This window comes from Nicotiana attenuata, chromosome 3 (assembly GCF_001879085.1).
Source record: "Nicotiana attenuata strain UT chromosome 3, NIATTr2, whole genome shotgun sequence".
Taxonomy (NCBI): domain Eukaryota; kingdom Viridiplantae; phylum Streptophyta; class Magnoliopsida; order Solanales; family Solanaceae; genus Nicotiana; species Nicotiana attenuata.
The window spans coordinates 66,174,037-66,196,167 of record NC_031991.1 but is presented as its reverse complement, the minus strand read 5'-3'; the positions used below and the strand labels follow the sequence as shown (position 1 = coordinate 66,196,167).

Genomic DNA, 22,131 nt, shown 5'->3' with positions numbered 1-22,131 from the left:
GTCCCAAGTGTGTAACTGTAAGTAACAACATTGAGATATTAAAAAAAAAATTGAATTTATTTTAAGGAAAACGTCACTATCTATTTGCCTTGTAAGTGGTAATTATCAGTTAGGCACAAGAACAACTACTGAATAATTATTAAGCTAGCTAGTAATTAATATTTAGCGCTAGTACATGGACAGACATTAGATAAAGTGCATTTCTAATAATGAGGAAAGAAATGTTTTTAATGCTGAATTAAGTAGTAAAGATAAGTATAGTATTTTAACCAAAAAAAAAAAAAAATAGAAGCAGAAACTAAATCTTAATCTTGCTTCATGGGGAATAATCAGCAAAAACTAGTTATTGAAAGGACAAAAAAAGTTGTCATCTCAACTAAAGTATTTGATTTAGCTCCATACTTAAAAAAACATTCATTATACGTAGAAAAAGGTATATACAATCTTTTTCTAATTTTACTTTTCTTGAAACTTGAGGCCAAACATTGCATCGAAAAGTATGGCCTCATGATCAAATAGTGTTGGTAAATAGAGTTATTCAATATCTACGCTGGTTGGAAGTTACATGTACCCATAAAATTAATCGAAATGCGACAAGGTGCCCAGACAATACAATCATGAAAACATTGAAGCAAACATATACCTATCACATTGAGAGAATGAGAGACCCACCAACAAATCAATCAAATAAAAAAAAAATGTAATAACCGTCCAAACGACTCAGTCACCAACATTAATAGTTTGAAGATAATGCTAAAAGGGCCCACTCACTCTTAAACCTATATTTAGATGATGCATCGTGACAAGACACCAAATATTAGTTTCCCATATAACCTATCATCTGCTTTAGCTTATAAACACAACCAAACCATAGATTATTTTATTAATAGTACTAATACAACATGGCCAGTACTTCTCTAACAGCATTTCATTTATAATTTATCTTCTCTTCCTTCCTCCATTATTTTTGTTTGTTTGTTTGTCATCAAGATTAATGGCTGTGAGACACTCTCCTTTGGTTCCTTTCCTAGTTTGGAAATCATCTTCAACAAAAAAGGAAAGGCTTTCACAAAGAATGATGGTGCGTTCATGCAATCACAATTCTTCAATCAAAGCTAGAGATACCAGTAGTCCTCTTCAGATCGGATCACCTTCCAACCAAAAGCTTAAGGTTTTCCTTCTCATCTTTTGTATGCTCTAACTTTTAGAGCCAGAAATTCTAACGAGGGAATTCTATATGCAAAAAAAGAAAGAATTTAATTATTTCGTATTTACTTAGTACTATAAGTTCTGAAGAAGTGGATTCGACTTGACCCCCTTGAGTTCACCTAGCTCCGCCACTGGCTCCAAGTCATATTAGGCGATGGAGTTAACAATTTTTCTAATTAATTCGCTTTGATAGGTATTTGAAGATCGGTCAACAGGCATAGTTTGTTATAGAGACGGGAATGGAGAGATCATTTGTGAAGGATATGATGAAGGTCCTCGTTACTGCCAGCAATTGCCAAGGTTTTCTTCAAATTCAAGGTACGTAACTATAATAATAATAATTGTAATATTTTATGTGTAGTAATGAATGTTTTAGCAATTAAATCCATCTGTGAAAGGATATAAATTACTATTTATTATGACTTGTGGTTGTGTAAAATGTGCAGAGATGAAGAAATCATAGAGCTCCTCCAAAGATGCTGGCTTCATATAGCTGATTCTGCTGAGTTCAATTAGATTCCTGTGAATTCTCAACTCATTCTCATGCTCAATCAGCACTTTCATACTTCTGACAATAACACAATAAAACAGGGATCGTGTTTCAGTGTCGAAGCTTTACCTGTTTCAGTTGTTCTAATAGTATGGTGTATATAAGTCCGAACTTGAGTATAAGAACTAATTTTCCCATTTCACCCCATTGTTTTTGTCTCAATCACCTTTTCTCTCTTATGCTTTTCACCTCACTACTTATTAAACAGAATAATAAACTGGGTTGGGTAAGACTAAGATTTACAAGCTTCAGTTTTGACTTTAAGTATGAGATATGTAATGGCGCTACAATTACTTCTTTAACCATTTGGAACAGAAAAAATTGAAGTCCAGCTTCTAAAAGGTTAATTCATTAACTCTGTTTTCTATTCAACGAATATATAGTCAAAATGGAGAAAACCAACGGGAAGATAGGTAAAAAGATTCACCTTTCAAAATGACAATTACAGAAATTACACAAAGGAAAGAATCGCGATACACTTGAAACTACACCAGCTAAACTGCTCCAAAATCATGCATTGTATAAAATTGCCAATGATCCTTCGGAACTCATGTATACCTTGGATTTTACACCCAAAGAAATTGTACTGAAAAGAAAATGATTTACAAAAATATTTCCACGGAGGGCCACCTAAATTCTATGCAACAGAGACTTTCACTGAAATACAAGCCTCTTCCAAAGTGCTCTGACAAGAAATCATGTGTTCTCCCACTTTAGGGAGAATGCAACTGGAACTGCGTTCCAAAAGAATGGGAATCGAAAATATAGGAGATGTATGAACCTGGGATCCCAATGCAAGAAACCCAATTATGTGCTCAATATACAAACAGATTTACAAATCACCCGGCAGATCATCCACCTTGCATGTTCTCTTCACATAAATCAGTCTGTGATTTACTGGGAATGATAGACGGTGGTGACCATTGATCTGGGACCATGAGAAAATAGGTGGTCATGGCCTTGCGAAACCTCTTTTTGTACTGCTTAGGTGAGATTATAGTGGGCGACTCATTTTTGGGTCCACCCAGGATCCCAGAGGCCTTAACCCATGTCTCCAGGTGCTTATCCCACGTATATTGTCTCATGAAGTCAATAATCCCAAGAACAAGCTCATGCTTCTCTTCATCAACCCCGACCAATAGTGAGTAATCCATCACATCAACTGACTGCAAAGATAATTAACTCAGTTAGTCAAAACCTCACTAATCCTGACCACAGAAGGAATTTGCTAGAAAGTAAACATATATGCCGCTTATAAGAATGCTAACATATATAATAGCATAATGGTCTTCATTTGGATGTCAAAAAAAGTATATATATATATATATATATATTTCTGGAGAAAATCAAAGCAAAATAGGAAAGGAGTAAACTTTCTTGTATGTCTTTATTTGAAAGGGAAGGAGAATTAGCACTTTCCTTCAAGTTCTGCACTTTCTTTTTGCAGGACTGACTTGCTTCGGAGGATATTGTTTCTAGTGGAAAAGATCTCAACCACTTTCATACTTACCAAATGCACACACCCAAAAACGTGGAAATTTTTGACATACTAGCTCTTTCCTTTCCTTTTTTCTTCACACCCTAACTGAGCCTTAGGTGGGACGAAGATGAAGGCCTTTGCGAAAGGCAGACATCTGAATCCTTATTTGGAGGGAAAGCAAAGGTCTAAATAACATCCCCAACTTAATCTTCATGCGTAATAGAAGAGTTTGGAGGGACACTGAACCCCAAATAACCTCTTTGTTCCCGTCATAATCTTATTTATTTAATTATTTAGTTGTCGCAAATGGGGAGGAAGGAATGATAAGGTTGGTTCAGTCTCAACCCCCCCCCCCCCCCAAAAAAAAAAAAACCCACCCAGATTCTGGTTGACCACCAGCCACTAGATCAACTCCTTATGGTTAAGGAAGGTGCTTTTTTCCCCTACCTCTTCCTCCCACACCAAATCCTAGTGCCGTATAAAAACTAACTTGTCCTGAATTGATATTAGAATCAACTGCAGTATGAAACTTTTGATGGACCATGACAGATAGGTAACTGTTACATGATCCAACCACAATAGGTGCATAGTAGTTGACAGTAAATTCACCGAATGTAAGCACAGAACACCACAAACTTACGGCAAGAAAAGCAGTGTCATTCCAGACGGCTCGCTCCAAAAGTCTTTTTGCTTTGTTTCCAACAAAAATAGGTGAAGTTGGCATTGCTTCAATCAAGTTCTGATCCAGCAAGACTTTGTTGCTTCCGCTGGAGTCGGGATTGTAACGAGACCTCGCAGAACCTTTCAGGTCATAAAGCCTCGTCAGGTTCCTCCCAAATAGAAGGTTCTCCATAACAAGCACATCCATTTTGGATTCCTTTCCTCCTTTAAGATGCTTTGACGACACCTTCACACAAACCAAGAAATAAATACACTAAATGGCCTGATAAGAAAATAAATTCCACAATGGGCAATCCTGTGACTAGCCAAAATAGCAGAGAGAAATAATGAAGAACTTGTTATTTTAGTAACCATTTGCAAAACAAAGACTGTTCCCTGAAGCAGCAGATATGCACTCTATGCTTTATGGTCCATTCACCAAAAAGGCCATGTTTTTAATAGGAATCCATATTATCTACCCTATTTCATCTGTCTTTAGAGTTAGTAGCTGATGGTAAAGAAAGTAAATACTAATCTCACACCTCATAAATCAGGAATCTCTATTATCTACCCTATTTCCCCAAAGTAAAACTCATCTTTGCCTCACGAATAAGTTCTAAATTCACTACTTATTTTGTCCAAATAATAATAATCGTAAAAAGAAATCTGTATTCACAGCAATCAGGTCATTGTTAGTGTTGCAAGTTTTGTCACAAAGAGCTTTATAAATCTTAATCTCAAAGTAAGTAGCTGATGATAAAGAAATACTAATCTCACACCTCATAAATCAGGAATCCCTATTATCTACCCTATTTCCCCAAAGTAAAACTCATCTTTGCCTCACGAATAAATTCTAAATTCACTACTTATTTTGTCCAAATAATAATAATCATAAAAAGAAATCTGGATTCACAGCAATCAGGTCATTGTTAGTGTTGCAAGTTTTGTCACAAAGAGCTTTATAAATCTTAATCACAAATTTGGGAAGCTGAAGTAGTCAACTAATAATATACCTGATAGATCCCCACAACTTTTGCCAAGCAAGTTGGACTCCCTGTGCTAATTGATTCAGAAAGATATTTGAAATATTCAGGAGCAAATTTCATAAAAGATTCCAGCTCTGTCTTAGTGACTTGCTTGATAATAAATCGTTCATCTAAAGTTTTAGCAAAGAAAACGTTGCTCTTGCCTCCTTGGGCTCCCCACTTCTTACAGCGGCTAAGAGATCTTATGAACTCCATCTCCGATGGACAACATATCCTCCTCAAGGCTTCAAAACGTTTTGCATAATAACAAGTCACTGTGTACTTCACTTTCCCTACCAATCCATCATCTGCAAAAGAAACTCTAGCATGCAGTGTCTTTGCGTATGAGAGTGGATCCAAATCCAAAGAGCTGCGACTGACGGACAAGGACAAGATACTCTCATCCATAGATCCAAGACTTCTGTAGGATTCTAAAACCATTTCATCAATTGATTGAGTGGACTGCAGATTACCGGAATCCAGTGACTGAATTGAAAAGTTTGAGTCCATAGTAGCATCCTTAGATTTCTCAAGTTCATCGGATAGTTGAGCATGATAATCATGTGATGCTAGTGCATAAGATATAATACTAGTGGGCTCATCATCATACACTGGTATAACAGTATCACTAACCCCAACTGGCAGAAGCAATCTTGCACCACTTCGGGCATCTGAGTCTCGAAATGAAGAAACATATACTGGATTATATCCAACGAGTGGATCCAATTTCTGAGCACTTGGTAAAAAGCTTTTGTTCAGTGTCCTATAGAAGCTAATAAAAGGCATACCTAACCAGCTCCCAGAGTCTTCCACATTGTCAGAGCCTTTAGAGGATAATAGAGGAGGAGATTGAGACATCTTAGTTCCACTCTCTTCATCCCCATGGTCTTCAGTATTTACTTTTTCTGCCACTCCAGTTGTCAAAGTATCCGCCATACCAGCCTTCAGCATTCCAACAGTGGAAGTTGTTTCGCCAGTCCAGGCTGCCTCAAGAGTATCTGACAAGCTCTCCATGTTCGGGAAATGCCCATCGGATAGTGCTCTGCGCCCCTGTAATATGGATTCTGCAGGATGTGTTCCGCAGAAACTTTTTGTTGCAACAGGAAGACCAGGTGGTTTTTCTATTGCACAATTAGCATCAAAACCAACCACCGATTCTTGATGAACAGAATCCACATGACTGTTTTGGCTAACACTTTTTTCTTCATCCGTATTTCCACCAGCCTCGAAATTTGCAGATTCAGAGTTATTAGGATATTTGCTTGAATCGGCGGGATTATCTAGATCAGTGAACTTATCATTACAAATCAACGGTTTCTCAGGTTCCGAAGAGGCCACATCTCCATTAATCCAATGAGTCTTTTCATCCAAACTGGCTGCATATACTAGACGATGGTCCCAAACGTAAGATTGAAAAAGAAGCTGTCTTCTCAATCGATTAATCTCCAAAATATCAACAGACTGCCCCTTTTTCACTTCCTTCATAAGAATTCTCTGGAGGGATTCCTGCTAATATTAAAAACAAATTAGAAATATCTTTTAAAATAACATCGATACTAGGCCCCATGAGAATTTCAGTTTAACTGTTAATTTACCGGTCATTAAGATCATGATACACATATTAAGTTCAACAATCATGCAAATGTTTAACAACAACAGCAAGCAATACATTATTTGATGCGTCAAACCAGTGTTAGTAGACAAATCGACAGCAGAGAAGACAATTTCACCACAGTTTGTCTTCCACAAGCAAGACAAGGTTATAAACCCGCAACCGAACCGACATAGGCAATTCTAAAGAGACCTATTTTTCAGAGAGGTCACTGATAGCTCAACTGAAGAGAAAACAAGTAGAAGACTCAAGTGCAATTTCTAGTAGTAAACATCCAACAAACACAGAGAGGTGGAGGTAGGGAGAGAAAATAAATTAATAATTTCTGCAGGACCAGATAGGCTACACAGTGGTCAATTAGTGATCACCGAACACTATTCACAAGTCCAATTGACTGATCCATACCTCAAATTCTTCTTTCTCCTTCTGCAACATCCCTTCCAAATCAGCAATCTGACGTCTGTTAAGTTGTCTCCCAGATCTTTTCTCCACCAAAACCCGAATCGCATTCAGAACATCAGAAAACAAAAGTTCAGCTCGACCAATGACCTGCTTATATTAAACCATTAAGTCAGTACAGGATGAGATCAGATCGCAGCTACTAAAAATCCAAAGCCACATTCTTCGCACCTCATTAACTTCTTGTTGTATCCATTCCTGATTCTCATAGTAGAAATCCAGTTTTGAGGGAGGAAGGTATACTGAGTGAACATCAATGGATGCATAGCGAAAGCAAGCAACCATCTTCCCAAAGCTGCAAAAGTTCCAAAATGAATATTGCAAAACATACTCAACTACTTAAGGCATTAATGTTTTCCTGTCAGATCCCACTGAATACATATATATTATCATCATAGCTAGGTCAAACATGATTTGACTATTAACACCAGAAAATCATGCCAACATATTAAATATTATGCATGACCAAGAAGGACGGCAGATGATTGCAACACTCCTGATGTGAAGTGCTTCATACTACCAAGAGAGTAAGACCATACCCGTAAAAGCGAAGACAATCTCTATGTAATGAATGACCACAGCTTGCCACCCTACTTGCAGCTGCATGGTTTGAAAAACTAAGTTCTAGAAACTTCCCAAAGGACAAGCCCCAAGCAGCATCAGACATCACTACTCTTCGAGTTGCTGGAGGAAAGCCCTTATTATCCCGTGGACATCTAAGGCACCTGTGCCACATCCATATTTTCCCTTCCTTTTCACCAGGCAAAAGAATTTCCATCAGCTTTTTAACAGAAATAGTTAGAGTACCCTGTCGGTGAGTATAACACTGAACATGCGCTTCTGAAGGCATCTCACATGAACGGCACCTGTAACTCTGAGAATACATATTGAAGAGAAAAAAATTAGTGAAGATCCTTTCAGTCACCTTAAGCATATCAGTAATGTTACAACATAAGGAAAGGGAGGGGAGAAATTACGTGATCAAACAAATGGTCTCGTAGAAAACGACCCAACGGCTTATCAAAGTTCCCATAGTATTTAATCCGAAAGAGATGAGACCTTTCACAGACAGTTCCCTTCCAAACACACCGGGATGATAAGGAAACTAAAATGCTTTGATTGTCAGATGGAGACGGCGGAAACTCTTCCTTTGAAGACTTCAGTTCATCAGGACCATTTTTCCCATCTAGTTGCGAACCACTTTGGTTCACATCCATAGCATTGAAATCATTTTGAACATTCTGTGACAACATGTCTTGTTCAACTTCCTGTGAAGGATCAAAACCAGTAGAAAGGAACTTGTATCCTTGGGTATCTTGGACATCGTTGACTACTGATGCCTTTGCCCGAGAACACTCCATCATATCCATAATACCTCTGTGAGACTCACTATAAAGAAAGGGCTTGCAGAAGGAAGAAAGTGTGCTTTTAGTGGTACAGAAGCCTGGAAACTCTGAGACACACATTTTCTGAGCACAAATGCTGGCAGCCTTGACCAAGTCTGCTGCCGGAACACTCTTTGACCTTTGTGGCTCGCTACCAGATAGCGGCCCTTGAGTTTTTTCAATGGCAGGAATCGTAAAACCAGGAATAGTTGAGATGGACCTGTCGAATGTTGATGGTTTATCTGGCAGTGCAACTGTTATCGGAGAATTCAAAGGAAGTTCAGGAAGAGAGGCTCCTTCATCAGCAAGAAAGGATGTTTCTAAAGCCAAATGATAAGCAGCGAAAATAGAATATTGAACCACACGTTTCACTTTCTTCAACTCATCCCCATTTGCACCACGGAGTAATACCTGAGACATGGTCATTTTAAAAAAGTAGGTTTCACGTAACTGTTTAGATCATAGCAAGTCAATATATACTTCTACCTATGTTCTTATTGTTCTTGTAAATTATAAGAAACTTACGGTGCATCCCAGTGGCTTTGGACAGCCTTCAAAGTACATCAGCGTCTTTACCAGTTTCTTTCCACTCTCTCCAGCTGTACCATGTTCTTCTAGAAACTTCTCAACGTGAAACATGTCACAGTATCCTAACTTTTGAGATGAAATTTGGTCTATTGAAGGTACTATTTGACCACCAGTGCAGCGAGCTATACGCTCCAGAACTGGCTTTTTGATATTTAGGACAAGTGATATGTCTTTTTCCAAGAGGTACTCTTGTGCATAGCGAGAAACAGATTTTTCCACCAGAAGGACATCTGGATTGTGTGCATCAATTTTAGCAACAGCCATCTTCAGATGATCCATTTCCTGAACAGCAATAAATATCTATAAGCACAAGAGCTTAACACTATTCTGTACAAGTCTTGGAAGAAAAGGCAAAATCTTCAAAACCTGCTGCAACAATGTATCGAAACTTGATAAGAGGTTGGAGACTCGTTGGTACTCAAGAGCGCCTTCAAGGATTAATATGCGGGGTTTCTCTATTTTTGATGTCATTCGCCGATGAGCCACATTTTTCTTGCAGACAACCCCTTTCACCACAGCACTATTTAAGGGAAATGTGGTCAGTTGAGAGAAGAAATGTCTAAAAATGTATGCAACAACAAAATGAAGTGAAGGGCAGACATAACAAAAGAAGAAGAACCAAACATCGCCGCAAGCAAGCAAAAGCTGCTATAAGACAAGTTAATCATAGGAAAAAACCAAACTCGATTTTGAGTTTGACAGCTTCTTTATTCGTTGTAATGCTACAACCAGTTCATCGAATATTGGTTGAGGGCAAACAATTGAAAGTTTTAATGAGGAAAAGCAAAAGTATCACAAGATAAAAAGAAACATACGGAGACACAAATGGCTCCCACACAGAGAGGGAGTGAGGGAGGGACGGGGGGAACAGGCGGACAAGGGGAAACAGACAGATATTGAGAGACTGTGCATGCAGATACATGACCCCCAAAAAAAGCTCCTACTCTCCAGTTTCAGACATTGTTGCTGCTAATGTTAGCTTCAATGTAACATTTGAGGCAAGAATTGAACAAAGAGCTGAGAAACATGGTGGACCAAAATGAAAAACTTTACTTGTTCACCTGTCACTACGACGCCCAGATGCAACACACTTCACCTTTACATATCCCCCAGGGTCCATTCCCCCACCTTTGCTTGTATCTGGCTTCAAATGTGTGGCAGCTTCCCATGATAGGGATGTAACAATCTCCAACCAACTCTCTTTGTCATCTTCCTCACCAATGGCAAGTTTTTCAACCTGCATAAGCTGGGATACTAAAGCCCTGAAGTGGCCATCAACAACATTCTTGACTGCTTTCTTTTGCCCTTCAGTCGATCTGTCCCTACCTCTATACTCACCACTTCCAAAACTGCTTGATGTATGCAGATATCCCCACTCTCCTGCAGTGTCTCCATCATCATCATCATCAAACAACAGTCCGTCCCGTTCATCTTCTTCGTCTTCTGGTTCAGGTGGGAGCCACAGAATTCCACTGCTTTCAAAATCAACAGGTTCCAGATTAACATCTTGCGCAGCATATAGGGATGATGAAGTTTCACATTCATCACTAATATCCTGTTTTACTGTCTGCAGCACTTCTTCAGAAGCTTGGGAATCAAAATTGTTCTGCAAGGACAAGCTGTTCACACATTTTTCATCAACAGCTTCCCCATTAAGATGAACTTTACGTGATCCACAGTCCTTATCAATGTCATCATAGTGAACATGACCATAGTAGCCATTAGTCTGAGGATAAAACTTTCCTTGGGAATTTAACTGGTAAACACCATACTCATCATCTTCATCATCACTCCTGATTCCAGAATATAACAAGAAACAGTTAACTGAAGTGAAATACTTGTACGACCACAAGTAGCAAGAAAGGCAGTCAAATAGAGCAAATCAAACTTTAAAAATCAAAACATTCTCAACTAGACAAGTGGAGCTGGAATTGATTTTACAAAAAGCAAACCTTTTATACCGCAGACACTATGAGGGAAAAGCATTATTCTCAATCAAACCCAGCAGTAGTCTATCACTATAAAAGTGGAGCTGGGTTTCCTATTTCAGGTCTGGACTCATGAGCTCAGACAATTCGAGGAACGAAAGAATAACCATGGAAGTGAAAAGAGACTAATTCTCCTTTCCTTCTCTATTCGGCCAATTCTTTATTAGGGTCGTTGGAGATTGGTCAGGTACTATCACTGGATAAATATCTTGCAAGTTGCATTTAAGCATACATCAGATTTCCTCTGACTAGTCGCTGCTCGGTAATCCAAGGGCTTGCAGTTGCAATGACAAATATATGCCTCCATAAGGCCCTTGACCAGGAAACAAACTTCAGCATGTAGCTTTTTCACAAAATTGCTTCTGCCATTAGTTGTTGGAGATTTTCCGCCTAAAGTGCATGATATTTCTACTTTTCTTTTCCATTACTTTAGAAGGGAAAAAGTTTCAATTATGGTTTAATTAATGTAACTTTTGGCATCGAGGAAAATCATAGACCAAGTCCGACAGAGAGGGCCAAGCTTGAGGGTGATCACAAATATCGCTAATAGGGCCAACCTACCTGATTCACTATCTAGTACTCAAAAAGATGCCTACACCGTTAGGGCAATTTACCCATTTACATTTGAAAACAAAGAAATAACAAATATTGCAACTTCCAAATGTGACAAGTCAGTAAAGATGTAAGAGAAGAACCTTGTTGTGCAAAATGAAAATTGGTTTGTGGACAGATCCCGGACCCCTGTATCAACAGGATCACTGCTCCCTTTTGCTGTAGCAACACTTAGCCTCTCCAAAGAAGATTCCATTACTGCTGCTTGGCGTGGACTAAGCACAGAAGAATGTGGCACTGAAGTAATGGTAATGCTACTACTGTCACCAGTTCCACTAGATTTGATGCTGATAAAACTAGTTGCGGAAAGGAAAGTACTGGAATCCAGGTTGCGAATAGCATGATTAAAACCTTGCTCCCATTGCTTGAAGCAGAAATGACAGACCCTGACCTTTTCACACTCCTCTTGTACTGACCTTGGCTCACGGGGTGGTGCAGGAACGGAGTTAGATGTGCACTTGGCACAGAATACACGTCCACAAAGTCGACAGTGATGCCTACGGTTAAACAATGTGAACAAAGAATCACACTCATAACACACCCTACAGCTGTGGTCGGGCATCCAAAAATCCCTCGACACGTTAGCAGAAGACTCCCGCTGAGGGATCCACGATTTCAGCAGCCCCACCAGATCAAGGAATGTCCTATCCATCGACAAAACAGACCTTCTGCGCCTCTCATTTCTATAATCTCAGTCTCTAACAAAGCTCATATCCAATTCCTGATCCCAAAAATCCCTTAAAATATTGACTCTGATCCAAAATCCCTTAACAAGTTGACCACACAAGGTCTTCACTGATTAAAGGAAAATCCTTGATCTCTCACCAATCAATAGCAGGCTAATTCGAATTACATCAACAGCCCATTAACATGCAACAGAAACCCTAAATCAGGAGTTATCCGATTTAATAAAACCTGAAAATGAGTCTCCACCCAAAAATTCCAAATTAGGAATCCAAAATATTTAGATAAGCAAACCTTTTATTGAAGCGCAGACAATATACGAGGAGGAGAAGAACACGCTATTCTCAATAGAACCCAACTGTCGTCAAATCACTCCAACGCGGAATCCATAAAAACGCCAATCGATAAAGAAACCCCATTATTTGTCTCTCCGCGATTAAACAATTCTCCCCTGAAACACATGAATAAAATAATTATGCTTGTACAATAAAATACATCTCATTAATTAGCGCCATCACGTTATATAATAAAAAAATATTATTAAGTAAATTACAGAATTGAGTTAACTGGGAGGAAAAGGACTTGAAGATAATAGAGCCGCCATGAGTTTACCTTTTTACGCCTATCAATCAATCAGCAAAAACAGATCAGCAGATGAGGACAAAAATTGCAGAGAACGGAACGGAACTGACTTCAATTCACTGCGCTGTGTTTATGTAATTGGGGGGATTGTGTGTGACGGGCACACAAGCTTGTTATCCAGTTGGCAATGATAAAAAAAATGATTATATTACGTCACTCAAATCTCTTTTTTTCTTTTTCCTTTTTCACCTTTTTGGCTTTTCCCTCTGCAAGTAGTAGTAGAAAAAAAGGAGTAATCTTTTTCGGAAAAGAAAAAGGATACTGGGAAAATAACCTTTGGGCTGAAAAAGTCAAACTTCACTACAGAATCTTACCCTTCCTTTTTCCTTCTTCTGTACAGGAAAGTAATCAATTGTACGACTTAACAATTTTAAATTTAAAAAAATGACAAATCTCTTATACGTAAAAGTAAATTTTACATCTTTAAAAAAAATTATAAAACTAAAAATACGTATTTAAAGGGCCACAAAATCAATTAACCTGCTAGTAACAGCAAGGTAAAAACTTATTATCAAATTTATATTAATTTATCATGATTAAATAATTTAATAAAAAAAAAATTATGTAATATTAATTGTTATTATTTTTATCTATTTTCTGGTTCTTATGTTGTTGTTATTATTTTTATGTTTGTTGTTAATGGTAGTGTGTATTTGTCTCTTTTCGTTTTCTTGAGCCGAGGGTCCTTTGAAGGTCTGCGTACTCACTATCCTTCCCAGACCGCACTTGTGAGATTTCACTAGGTTATGTTATTGTTATAATATTAATTACGATCAACGAAAAAAAATATATATATAAACATATATTATGTATATATAAGTGTGGTGTAAATCTTCCATGCGAGCATAATGGTGGACAAATAATTATAATTCAAACTCTCCACCTCCTCTATTAAATCTCTTTACAAAATGAAAAGGAAACAAAATACTAACTTTTTTCTAAAAGTAAAATTATGCGTGCTAGCAAATATATAATGTGACGCTGTATGTCAAACCGAATCAAAGTTGACTTTATTTTATGACTTAAAAAAAAAGAGAAAGTAAAGCAAATATTAGTGTGTAGTTTACTTAACTAATTTCCTACTTTGGTAGAAGCAAAAGTAATATTAGCAGCACAAATACTGCGACTATTTAAAATACTACGGTATCTTTTAATTGTGTGAGCTTCTGTTAGTTTTCTTAGCATAGTATGACATTCACATTAGCGACTGCCAATTAACGTATCCTCGTTCCACCTTATTGGGTTAACCGCGTATCATTTTGCTTGTTTACTCACCACACAAGCAATTCGGTTGTCGTGCTTAGCTTTACAGCTGCATGCAAACAATAATATATTAACCGTTTGATTTGAAGACAAGTTATGCTAGGATTAATTATATTTCTTATGACTGTTTGATATGTTGTATTGATTAATTAGTGCCATGCATTTATTGGTGTGAAGTATGAACACCCAATACAAATTTACTACTTGCAATTGCAAATTTTGATTTGATTTTGTGGGAAGGCCTTTATGAGATTAAGATCATAGACAAAAAGTTTTTAAAATCTGGGGGGGGGGGGGGGGGGAGAGATAATTAATCTAGTATTTAGATTAAATGACAGTAAAAAGATGTAAATTCGATCGATTTAATTATTCCTGAAGTCAGATCGTGTGCATTAACGACTGAAGAATTTCTCTAAAAATTGTTGTACTTGAATAAAAAGATCCTGTGATATCAATACTTTATATGATCAATGTGTAAAACTTACAACCAATACTTTTTGGAGCAGAAGAATATGATCTTATTTCACGAGGAGTATTATATACACCTCTAATTTGTTTTACACGCGTCCAAAAAGAAAACCCCAAAATCCTTAGTTGCTTCTCTGTCTTTTCAAACATGTGGTCGCGGTCCTACTGATGCTTTCATCTTAGGGTAATGCTGATTTTTCTCTAATTCAAATATTTTTTTGGAGCTGAAGAATGTGATCTTTTTCCAAAATGAGTATTATATGCACTTGTTTACCCTTAAAATTGGATAACAGTTAAACTTATAATGCGGTTTTAAGGACACGTGTTTTCATCTAATACCAATTGATAAATGTAAAGATTAGTGATAGAAATTAACAATAAAGTGAAGCAAACCAGTGTTGAGACGGAAATCAACCCTCGAGTTAGAATGCCCTCAAACTAATTGATACCAGAACAAGTAAAAATAATACAAGCTGATGAACAAGAGAATATAAACTAAAAGAGTATTATATTGCTTTGATATGCGAGAATCCAAGTGCCTTACAAATGATTGGAACTCCTCTTTATATAGTAGAGAAATTCTAATTGTGGTATAACTCTAATTACGGAAGGAAATCCCATAATTAACTAATTAACCGTCCTTGATTTGATCCGTTCAGAGATTTTCGCCATGATCTTCGACCAGTCACGGATATCTCGCCTTTATGTTATTATGCTATCTTCGAACTTGCTCGATGTCTGTCTTATATGGTCTCAATCACTACCGGCCTCGATCTTGATAGGTACCTCGAATCTCAAACTCAGTAGCTTGTCCTCGTGCCTCGGTATGATCTATCACGGGACCGATCTTCCATCCTTCACACTGGTCTCCGTAAATCAGTAAAATCGGGTGGGCCTGATTTTAATCGTATACAGTTAGTCCCCTCGTTTTTTGGAGTGTAATGACAAGAAACGAATTGAGCCTTCGACCCTCGACTTGTCATGAAGTCATTCCCGTAACGTAAGCGGCATATGTGAGGGAAACGTCCCGTTGGTGCAGTTATCCAGGCATTTAATGCGTGCCAGTTGATGTTCGGCCACTAGTGGTTTCGAACCGTCGTCGTGAAACCCATAAATAGGCCCTTTTCTCATTGATTCAAACTTTACTTTCAATTTCTTCTAATCTCCAAAGCTTTTACCTTTTAAGTTTTTCCGTTCTGCAAAATCTTCAGGTTTTGTTGTCAACCCTCTCTCAAAACACCAAGTCTTATTTTCTTTTTCTTTCTTCAAACTCAAACCCAAAATGGCGAAAACGTCAAAAACTGTGCCGCAGAAAGAAATTTCCTCTTCATCAAAGTCCGCCGGCACCGCCATCGCGGAGGAACATCCTCTTGCGAACTTCGTTCTGACGAAGTGTGCCACTACTGCTGATTTCAAGGTGGAGAACACACCCCCGACACTGAGCCGATTTGAACCCATGTCGAGGTATATGTGTACGATTATCGAACGCCTCCTCGAGAAGGTGAAAGAGGAGTGCAACTGGGTAGGCAAGGACATCGTAGTGCCTAGTCCCGAAGAATCCATCACTACTTACAAGGAGGGCTATCTGACTGTCTACACCTACCCCTTCACAATAAGTCCCTTGGACCCTATCATCGTTGCCTTTTGTAAGAGGTAGGGTGTCACTCTGGGCCAAATCCACCCATCGATTTGGAGGATCGTGCTCCTCCTCCGATTCTTTGTTAGTAAGATCGAGGGGCATCCTTTTACCCTCGATCACCTCATGCGCCTCTACGGCCCTTGGCTTTATCGGGGAGGCATGATCAAACTTTACTGCCGAGCCACCAAGCCCCCGCTCTCAAGCATAGATGAGGCTCAAGACCGAGGTTGGATGGGCAGGTTTGTCCGAATAGGACTGCGGATCTAATCCTCGCCGGAGATATGTCGTTCCCTAAAAGGCAGAACATGAAATGTAAGCATTGTTTGGCCTTTCGTGTACCTATTATGCCGTTCCGCTTTGTTTTTCCCCTCATCTAAGTTTTTGTGTTGCAGCTAAGGCCATTATGCTGGAAATGATCCCGACCTGAGGCAATGGGTCGAGGGATTGGTGTCACAAAAGTTCGAGTGTGCTTGAATGGAGTTGTCAAGGGGCCGATGGGAGGCTCGAAACCATGGTAATCTTTTTTCCTTGGCAAGGTTTCCATTCAGACTTTGTTATTTGTACTTACTCATCTTTTCCATATTGTAAGCCTTGGGAATGACGTGCCAATGAGGCCCCCCTCTGCTGAAGAAAAGGCACTCCTTTCCCAGTCTGCCCCGAAGCAGGCAAAAGAGAAGAAAAGGAAAGAGGCTTCGAGTTCCTCAAGCCCGGAGAAGAAAAGGCTGGCTAGGAGGCCCTGTAAGCCTAAGGGGGGCTTTATCCACGTAACTCTAGAGTTTGTCCACTAGCTATCGGATGAGACCGAAGATGAGGATGAAGAAGAAAATTTGGATTGGTAACTCGTGTGCGGTCTAACATCGAGGTTCAAAAAACCACTGGACAGGCGGGAGCCGAAGCTGCTTCGCCCCGATCTGATGAGCCCGAGCCAATAGATGCTTCACCTCGAGATGGGGAGGCCATCGAGGAGGCGGTCGAGTCTAGGGTAGAAACCGAGCTCGAGGCTCCCCGAAACGAAGATGATGTCTCTACAGACCCACTTGGGGCAATAGTGATTGGGGACTCCTCCTCGCTCCCTCCAGTTCCAGATTCGATGATACGCAACACTCAGGCTGCAGAGACTTGTCACAGAGAGGGGTCCCACGGAGGGGAAGATCATTTTCGTGGCTATTTTGCTGATGCGGAAGATATCATCGGTTTGGGTGATTTGGACATACCAAGGAAGAGCTCGAATGAGGCTTCCTCGAGCTATACACTTACTAACTAATTTTCGGCTCCCAACGTTGACCCCGATTGAAAGTGGCCTCTTATCATCTCGATCCCGGAAGATACACAAGTTTTATTTGCCCCCGTAGGGGTGGAAAGTTACCTTCGATGCTTGGTCACTGAGGAGGATCAAGCCAAAATGAATGCAGTGGATGTTGCCTGCTTGTTCAACGAGGCCCAGCATGCTCTAAATCGGGTAAGTTCAAGGACCATTTTCTTTTCTTGACTTTTGACTTGTGGATATCTCTAATATTTCTTCCTTTCTTGCAGGCTTCGGTGTTGCACAACGAGGCCTTTCTTCGAGCCCGAGAGGAACGCAAGGTTGAGGTCCAGGGTCTCACTGAGAAGTGCAACACTTACAAGATTCTTAGTGAGAAGCTTCAGGTGGACCTGGTGGAGACTCGAAACGCGCATGAAAAGATGGCCGAGCAGGTATTCCGAATTCTTCATGATAGTAAGGATGAGTCAAAGATAATGACTAATAATCCCATTCTGCAGGCTCGACAGAGGCTCGAACAGATCAAGGGATTTCAAGGGCAAATAGACGAAGTGCGATCTAAAGCCGATCGGTAGAAGGGATGTATGGACTTGGCTGCACAAAAGGAAACCATTCAAGTAGAGCTGGATTCTTCCAAGTTACAACTTCGATATGCAAGGGACAATGCCTCAGTCCAGGCGAAAAAGGTCGAGGAGCTCGAATCCAATTTAGCTAATCTGGCCAAGGAGCTCGAGGTTGCCAGATCTGAAGTGGCCGCTGCCAATATTAAGGCTCGGGCTACAGCGGATCAATATAAAGTTGATGCCGAAGCAACCCTCGAGCAGCCAGGGGCATGGTTGATCATTCGAAATGGCAGGCTCGAAGGGAGGTTCTCCAGGGGATCCTTGCTCAAAGTTGAAAGTACAAGAGGGGGTGAATTATTCATTTTTAAATATTAATCGCTACCAGTTGACTAGTTTTCTAATTACTCGACTAGATGTAATAACTTGATAACAGTAAGGACAGAATTTAAGATGCAAAAATTAAATGCAGGAATTAAAGACACCGAAATTTTTATACTGGTTCGGAGTCAATGTGAATCCTAGTCCAGTCCTCTTGGGATGCAAGGGAGTTCTCTTTCAGTGAATAAGTTTCTCGAGTACACAGTGAATGGTGTGATCTACACCGATAGCTCAGTTCCTATATCACTCGTTTCTCTTTGATACAATCCCTCACCAATGTTGTTCTCTCTTTCTTCTCTAACTTGTTACACTGCAGATTTAGTAGAGCTACAATGTTTGTTTGCAGTAGAACAAAGAGAGGGTATTTGGTTCGATCAAAGTATATTTGTCTAAGCCTTAAGGATATGTATAAATACTTTGTAGGAGGCCGTTTGCTGAAGAGATATGACAAATCAAGAGATTTGATCCTTGGAAAGAGATTGATTCTTTCCAAGAATAAGGTTATTTGCCGTTGTTCTTCCTTGATAAGAGGGCATTGATAGCTTTCCTTCTATAGATCTTGATGAGCAAGTTTTACTCCTTGATTGTTGGTCCTTCCAAAATTAGCAGCTTGTCGTTGCTCTTCCTCATTGATATCTTTCCTTCTACAGGCTTTGATAACACGGGTTTTACTCCTTGATTATTGCTCCTTCTGAAAATAGCAACTTGATTGATTATCTAGAAAGATCTTCAATTGCTTATTTTCCATTTAAATCAATCTCTGGTTGATTTCCATCCCGAATCTCCAAATGGTTAATTGATTCCTTCCTCTTGATTTCTTCAATCTTGGATGCTTCCTTGAGTTCCTATATCAAAAGTAATTATATTATTTTTCATCATTAAAACTAAAACCTAAAAATCTCCCCCTTTTTGGTGATGACAAAATAATATATATAAGCATGTAAACATCAATTGACTTCCCTGTAGTTTACCCCCCCCCCCCCCTTCCAATGAGTGCAGTTGGCTCCCCCTCAGTAGGTGCATTCTTTAGTCGACTGCTTCTTCAAGATTTTTGACTCCCCCTCAAGAGGTGCCGTTGGGACTTCTTTTAGTAAGCTTCTCTTCATAGTCGACTTCCCTTGCAATAGATGTACCTGCACTATTTTGCACGAATATAGATATCCTTTCCCCCCTTTTTGGCATCAGCAAAAAGGGGATAAGATAGCATCACACTATAGACTAAAATCAGATATACGATAAACATGATACGCTAGCAGAGTTATGGCAAAACAAAACATAGTGTCTAGATAGCATAAAGAAAAAAAAATTATCCAGACGACTGGTTATCCAGTCCAAAATAGCACAGCAAAAATATTGTCTTAAACTTCCACATTAACGACGCAAGAAATAGGTAAGAGTGTTGCATATTGCCTCCTTTAGTTGATCAAAGCTGGCATTGGCTGAGATAGTCACTCCATCAAGCCTGTTGTGGACCTCATTGAATGCCTTGATTGCGTTTTCCCTAACTCTGAGAACTGCAACTCTTATCTTTGAAACATCGGACCCTATATATTTTGAGATATCATGAATATTTGCAACAGTGGACTGGGTAGCAGTAAGGAGATCTTTGATGGTGGACAACTGATTGTCAATGGCAACTATTTTCTCAGCAAGGTCAGAGACACTAGGACTATGATGGGAAACAGAGGGTTTGGGTTTTGGATCAATTTGAGCATGTTTGACTTCACCTTCTTGTTTCTTTACCCATGAGTCTGTTGCGGCCAAACGCACACGCAAGTATACGCTGTCGTCAAGTAATAAAGTGACTAAAAGTCGAATGTCGAACCCACGAGGACTTGTGATTAACTATTAACTAAATTAGACTATCCTAACTATCTAAACAAGAATTAAAACTAGAAGTAGTGATGCTAAAGTAATCAAACTAAAAAGAAAATAACTAAAGAACTTTAAACAGAGGAAGAGCAGATTTTTATATTATCAATGTGATAAAAATGATCTAGGGTTATGGGCTATTTAACATTCTTATTGTATTCTTCAATTGAATTGGCTAACTAATTTATCTAGTTTATTGGTTGACAGGGTTAATATTGCTCATAAGAATCTTTCGAGTTCTTACTCGCCTATTCGAGCTAACCTAACACCTATATGTCTATGGAATTAGAATCAACAAGAATGCATTTATAACTCATGTAAATCAACCAATCAAGGCAATTAGGTATATGTCCATCCTAATCGCGAATCCGTTTCCCGATGCCTAGGTTCAAGAACTTGCTCTACTCAATCTTATATGCAATCTAGAATTCCCATTTCGAGTTCAATTCTAGATTCGTATATAGTATTCAATTGGTGATCAAGCAATCAAATAATTAAGAGCAGGATTGAATAAATAAACCAATACGACAAATTAAGAAATCAAAATAAATATCCGAATAATAATATTCATGAAAGAACCACAACCCTAGAACGTGAAGTTTAGCTCCACATAGACATGATAGCCAAACAACATATCATACAAAGAAACATAAAAATTACAAAGTTTGGTGGAAGAAAAGATGAAAACCAGGCCTCCACGGCGCCTTCTTGCTCTCCCTAGGTCGAATGTCTGTCAAAAGTTATAATAAAATTGTGTTTAAGGACTATTTATAGGTGTAGGAAAAAACCTAGACGAAATAACCAAGTCCAAAACTAACAACTTGTTTGGATGGTTGTTCCCCATTGTATCGTATTGTATTGTCATCTCGAAACAATGTTTGTTTTGATTGTTTCATTAAAATTGGTTGTATTGTATTGTTAACTCCATTGTTCCGGAACAATAAAAAGTCCCCTTTTTTGGAACAACCGATTTGGTATGGTGGGAGTGTTTCCTATTTTTCTTTCCAATTATGCCCTAATTTATTACTCCACAATTCTATTTTATTCTTTAGTTTTTTTGCTATTTTAACTCCAAATCTCCAACCTATAAACTACTTTATTTTTTTCCAGAACTTCTGCCGCCAACGTTAAAGGTGTTTTGCCGCCTTCTGTTTTATTTTTTCTCCTAATTTGCTTTTAACTCAATTCTAATTAGCTGTGCTCCTTTGTTTTGCCTTCTTCTGTCACTCATTTGTTCTGCTTTCTTAAGGTGTTTTGCCTTCTTTTATTTTGTTTTTTAAAATTATTTGTATGCATATTTTTTGATAAATTTAATATTTAAACAATTGAGGGTATTTTAGTAAATTTATCAGTTACAATACAGTACGATACAGTCAAACCAAACAGCAAAATATTATTTAACAATAACAAACAATACAATCTATTTAAACATTGTATTCATAAAACGATACGATACAATATAATACATTATAAAACGATGGGGAACAATAATCCAAACAGAGCGTAAAAAGGAGACAAAATTGCCTCGAACTCGGAAAGGCGCGTCGCAGCCTATAACGCGAGACAGAACCCCGTATTGGATAAAGCGTCGCGGCCTGTAACGCGAAGGAATTCCATTGCGTCACTAGCTTTTCCAATTTGCTGGTTAAGTCAATTTGATGCTTGCCTAGCTATTCTTTTCGGGATCATATCTCACGTCTTCTATGTTCTCCAGGTGTCCATGCCTCCATTTTCTCCAAGGTGATCCATGTAATTTTGAACTCCTTACCAGCAAACATTAATCAATTTAAATC

At 38.8% G+C, this 22,131-nt stretch overlaps 2 protein-coding genes across 5 annotated transcripts; one reads left to right on the top strand and one right to left on the bottom strand.

Annotated features, from left to right (window-relative positions):
• LOC109223975 lies at positions 827 to 1,906 on the top strand. Its single transcript, XM_019388494.1, has 3 exons — positions 827 to 1,171; positions 1,403 to 1,527; positions 1,656 to 1,906. The coding sequence occupies exons 1-3, from the start codon at positions 995 to 997 to the stop codon at positions 1,723 to 1,725; spliced, it is 372 nt and encodes a 123-aa protein (XP_019244039.1). The 5' UTR covers positions 827 to 994; the 3' UTR covers positions 1,726 to 1,906.
• LOC109223974 (1-phosphatidylinositol-3-phosphate 5-kinase FAB1B-like) lies at positions 2,168 to 13,004 on the bottom strand. 4 transcript variants are annotated; one of them, XM_019388490.1, is made up of 13 exons: positions 12,865 to 13,004; positions 12,547 to 12,703; positions 11,652 to 12,452; positions 10,030 to 10,761; positions 9,335 to 9,488; positions 8,906 to 9,250; positions 7,973 to 8,791; positions 7,535 to 7,869; positions 7,167 to 7,290; positions 6,942 to 7,085; positions 4,913 to 6,433; positions 3,880 to 4,146; positions 2,168 to 2,925 (listed from the first exon to the last, which is right to left on the bottom strand). In XM_019388490.1, the coding sequence occupies exons 3-13, from the start codon at positions 12,218 to 12,220 to the stop codon at positions 2,611 to 2,613; spliced, it is 5,325 nt and encodes a 1,774-aa protein (XP_019244035.1). In that variant the 5' UTR covers positions 12,221 to 12,452; positions 12,547 to 12,703; positions 12,865 to 13,004; the 3' UTR covers positions 2,168 to 2,610. The 4 variants fall into 4 exon arrangements, with proteins under 4 accessions (XP_019244035.1, XP_019244037.1, XP_019244038.1 ...); XM_019388492.1 differs by having other exon boundaries at positions 11,652 to 12,407; XM_019388493.1 differs by having other exon boundaries at positions 4,913 to 6,430; positions 11,652 to 12,703; positions 12,865 to 13,003.

What these genes read in the sequence shown, in the direction of transcription:
- LOC109223974 (XM_019388490.1), bottom strand. Translation starts at nt 12,220, where the DNA reads ATGGATAGGACATTCCTTGATCTGGTGGGGCTGCTGAAATCGTGGATC. An exon ending in GAGACCATTTGTTTGATCAC is followed by an intron (nt 7,870 to 7,972) that starts GTAATTTCTCCC and finishes ATGTATTCTCAG; the next exon opens with AGTTACAGGTGCCGTTCATG. An exon ending in AGGAGAAAGAAGAATTTGAG is followed by an intron (nt 6,434 to 6,941) that starts GTATGGATCAGT and finishes TTTTAATATTAG; the next exon opens with CAGGAATCCCTCCAGAGAAT.
- LOC109223975 (XM_019388494.1), top strand. Translation starts at nt 995, where the DNA reads ATGGCTGTGAGACACTCTCCTTTGGTTCCTTTCCTAGTTTGGAAATCA. An exon ending in CTTCCAACCAAAAGCTTAAG is followed by an intron (nt 1,172 to 1,402) that starts GTTTTCCTTCTC and finishes TCGCTTTGATAG; the next exon opens with GTATTTGAAGATCGGTCAAC. An exon ending in AGGTTTTCTTCAAATTCAAG is followed by an intron (nt 1,528 to 1,655) that starts GTACGTAACTAT and finishes TAAAATGTGCAG; the next exon opens with AGATGAAGAAATCATAGAGC.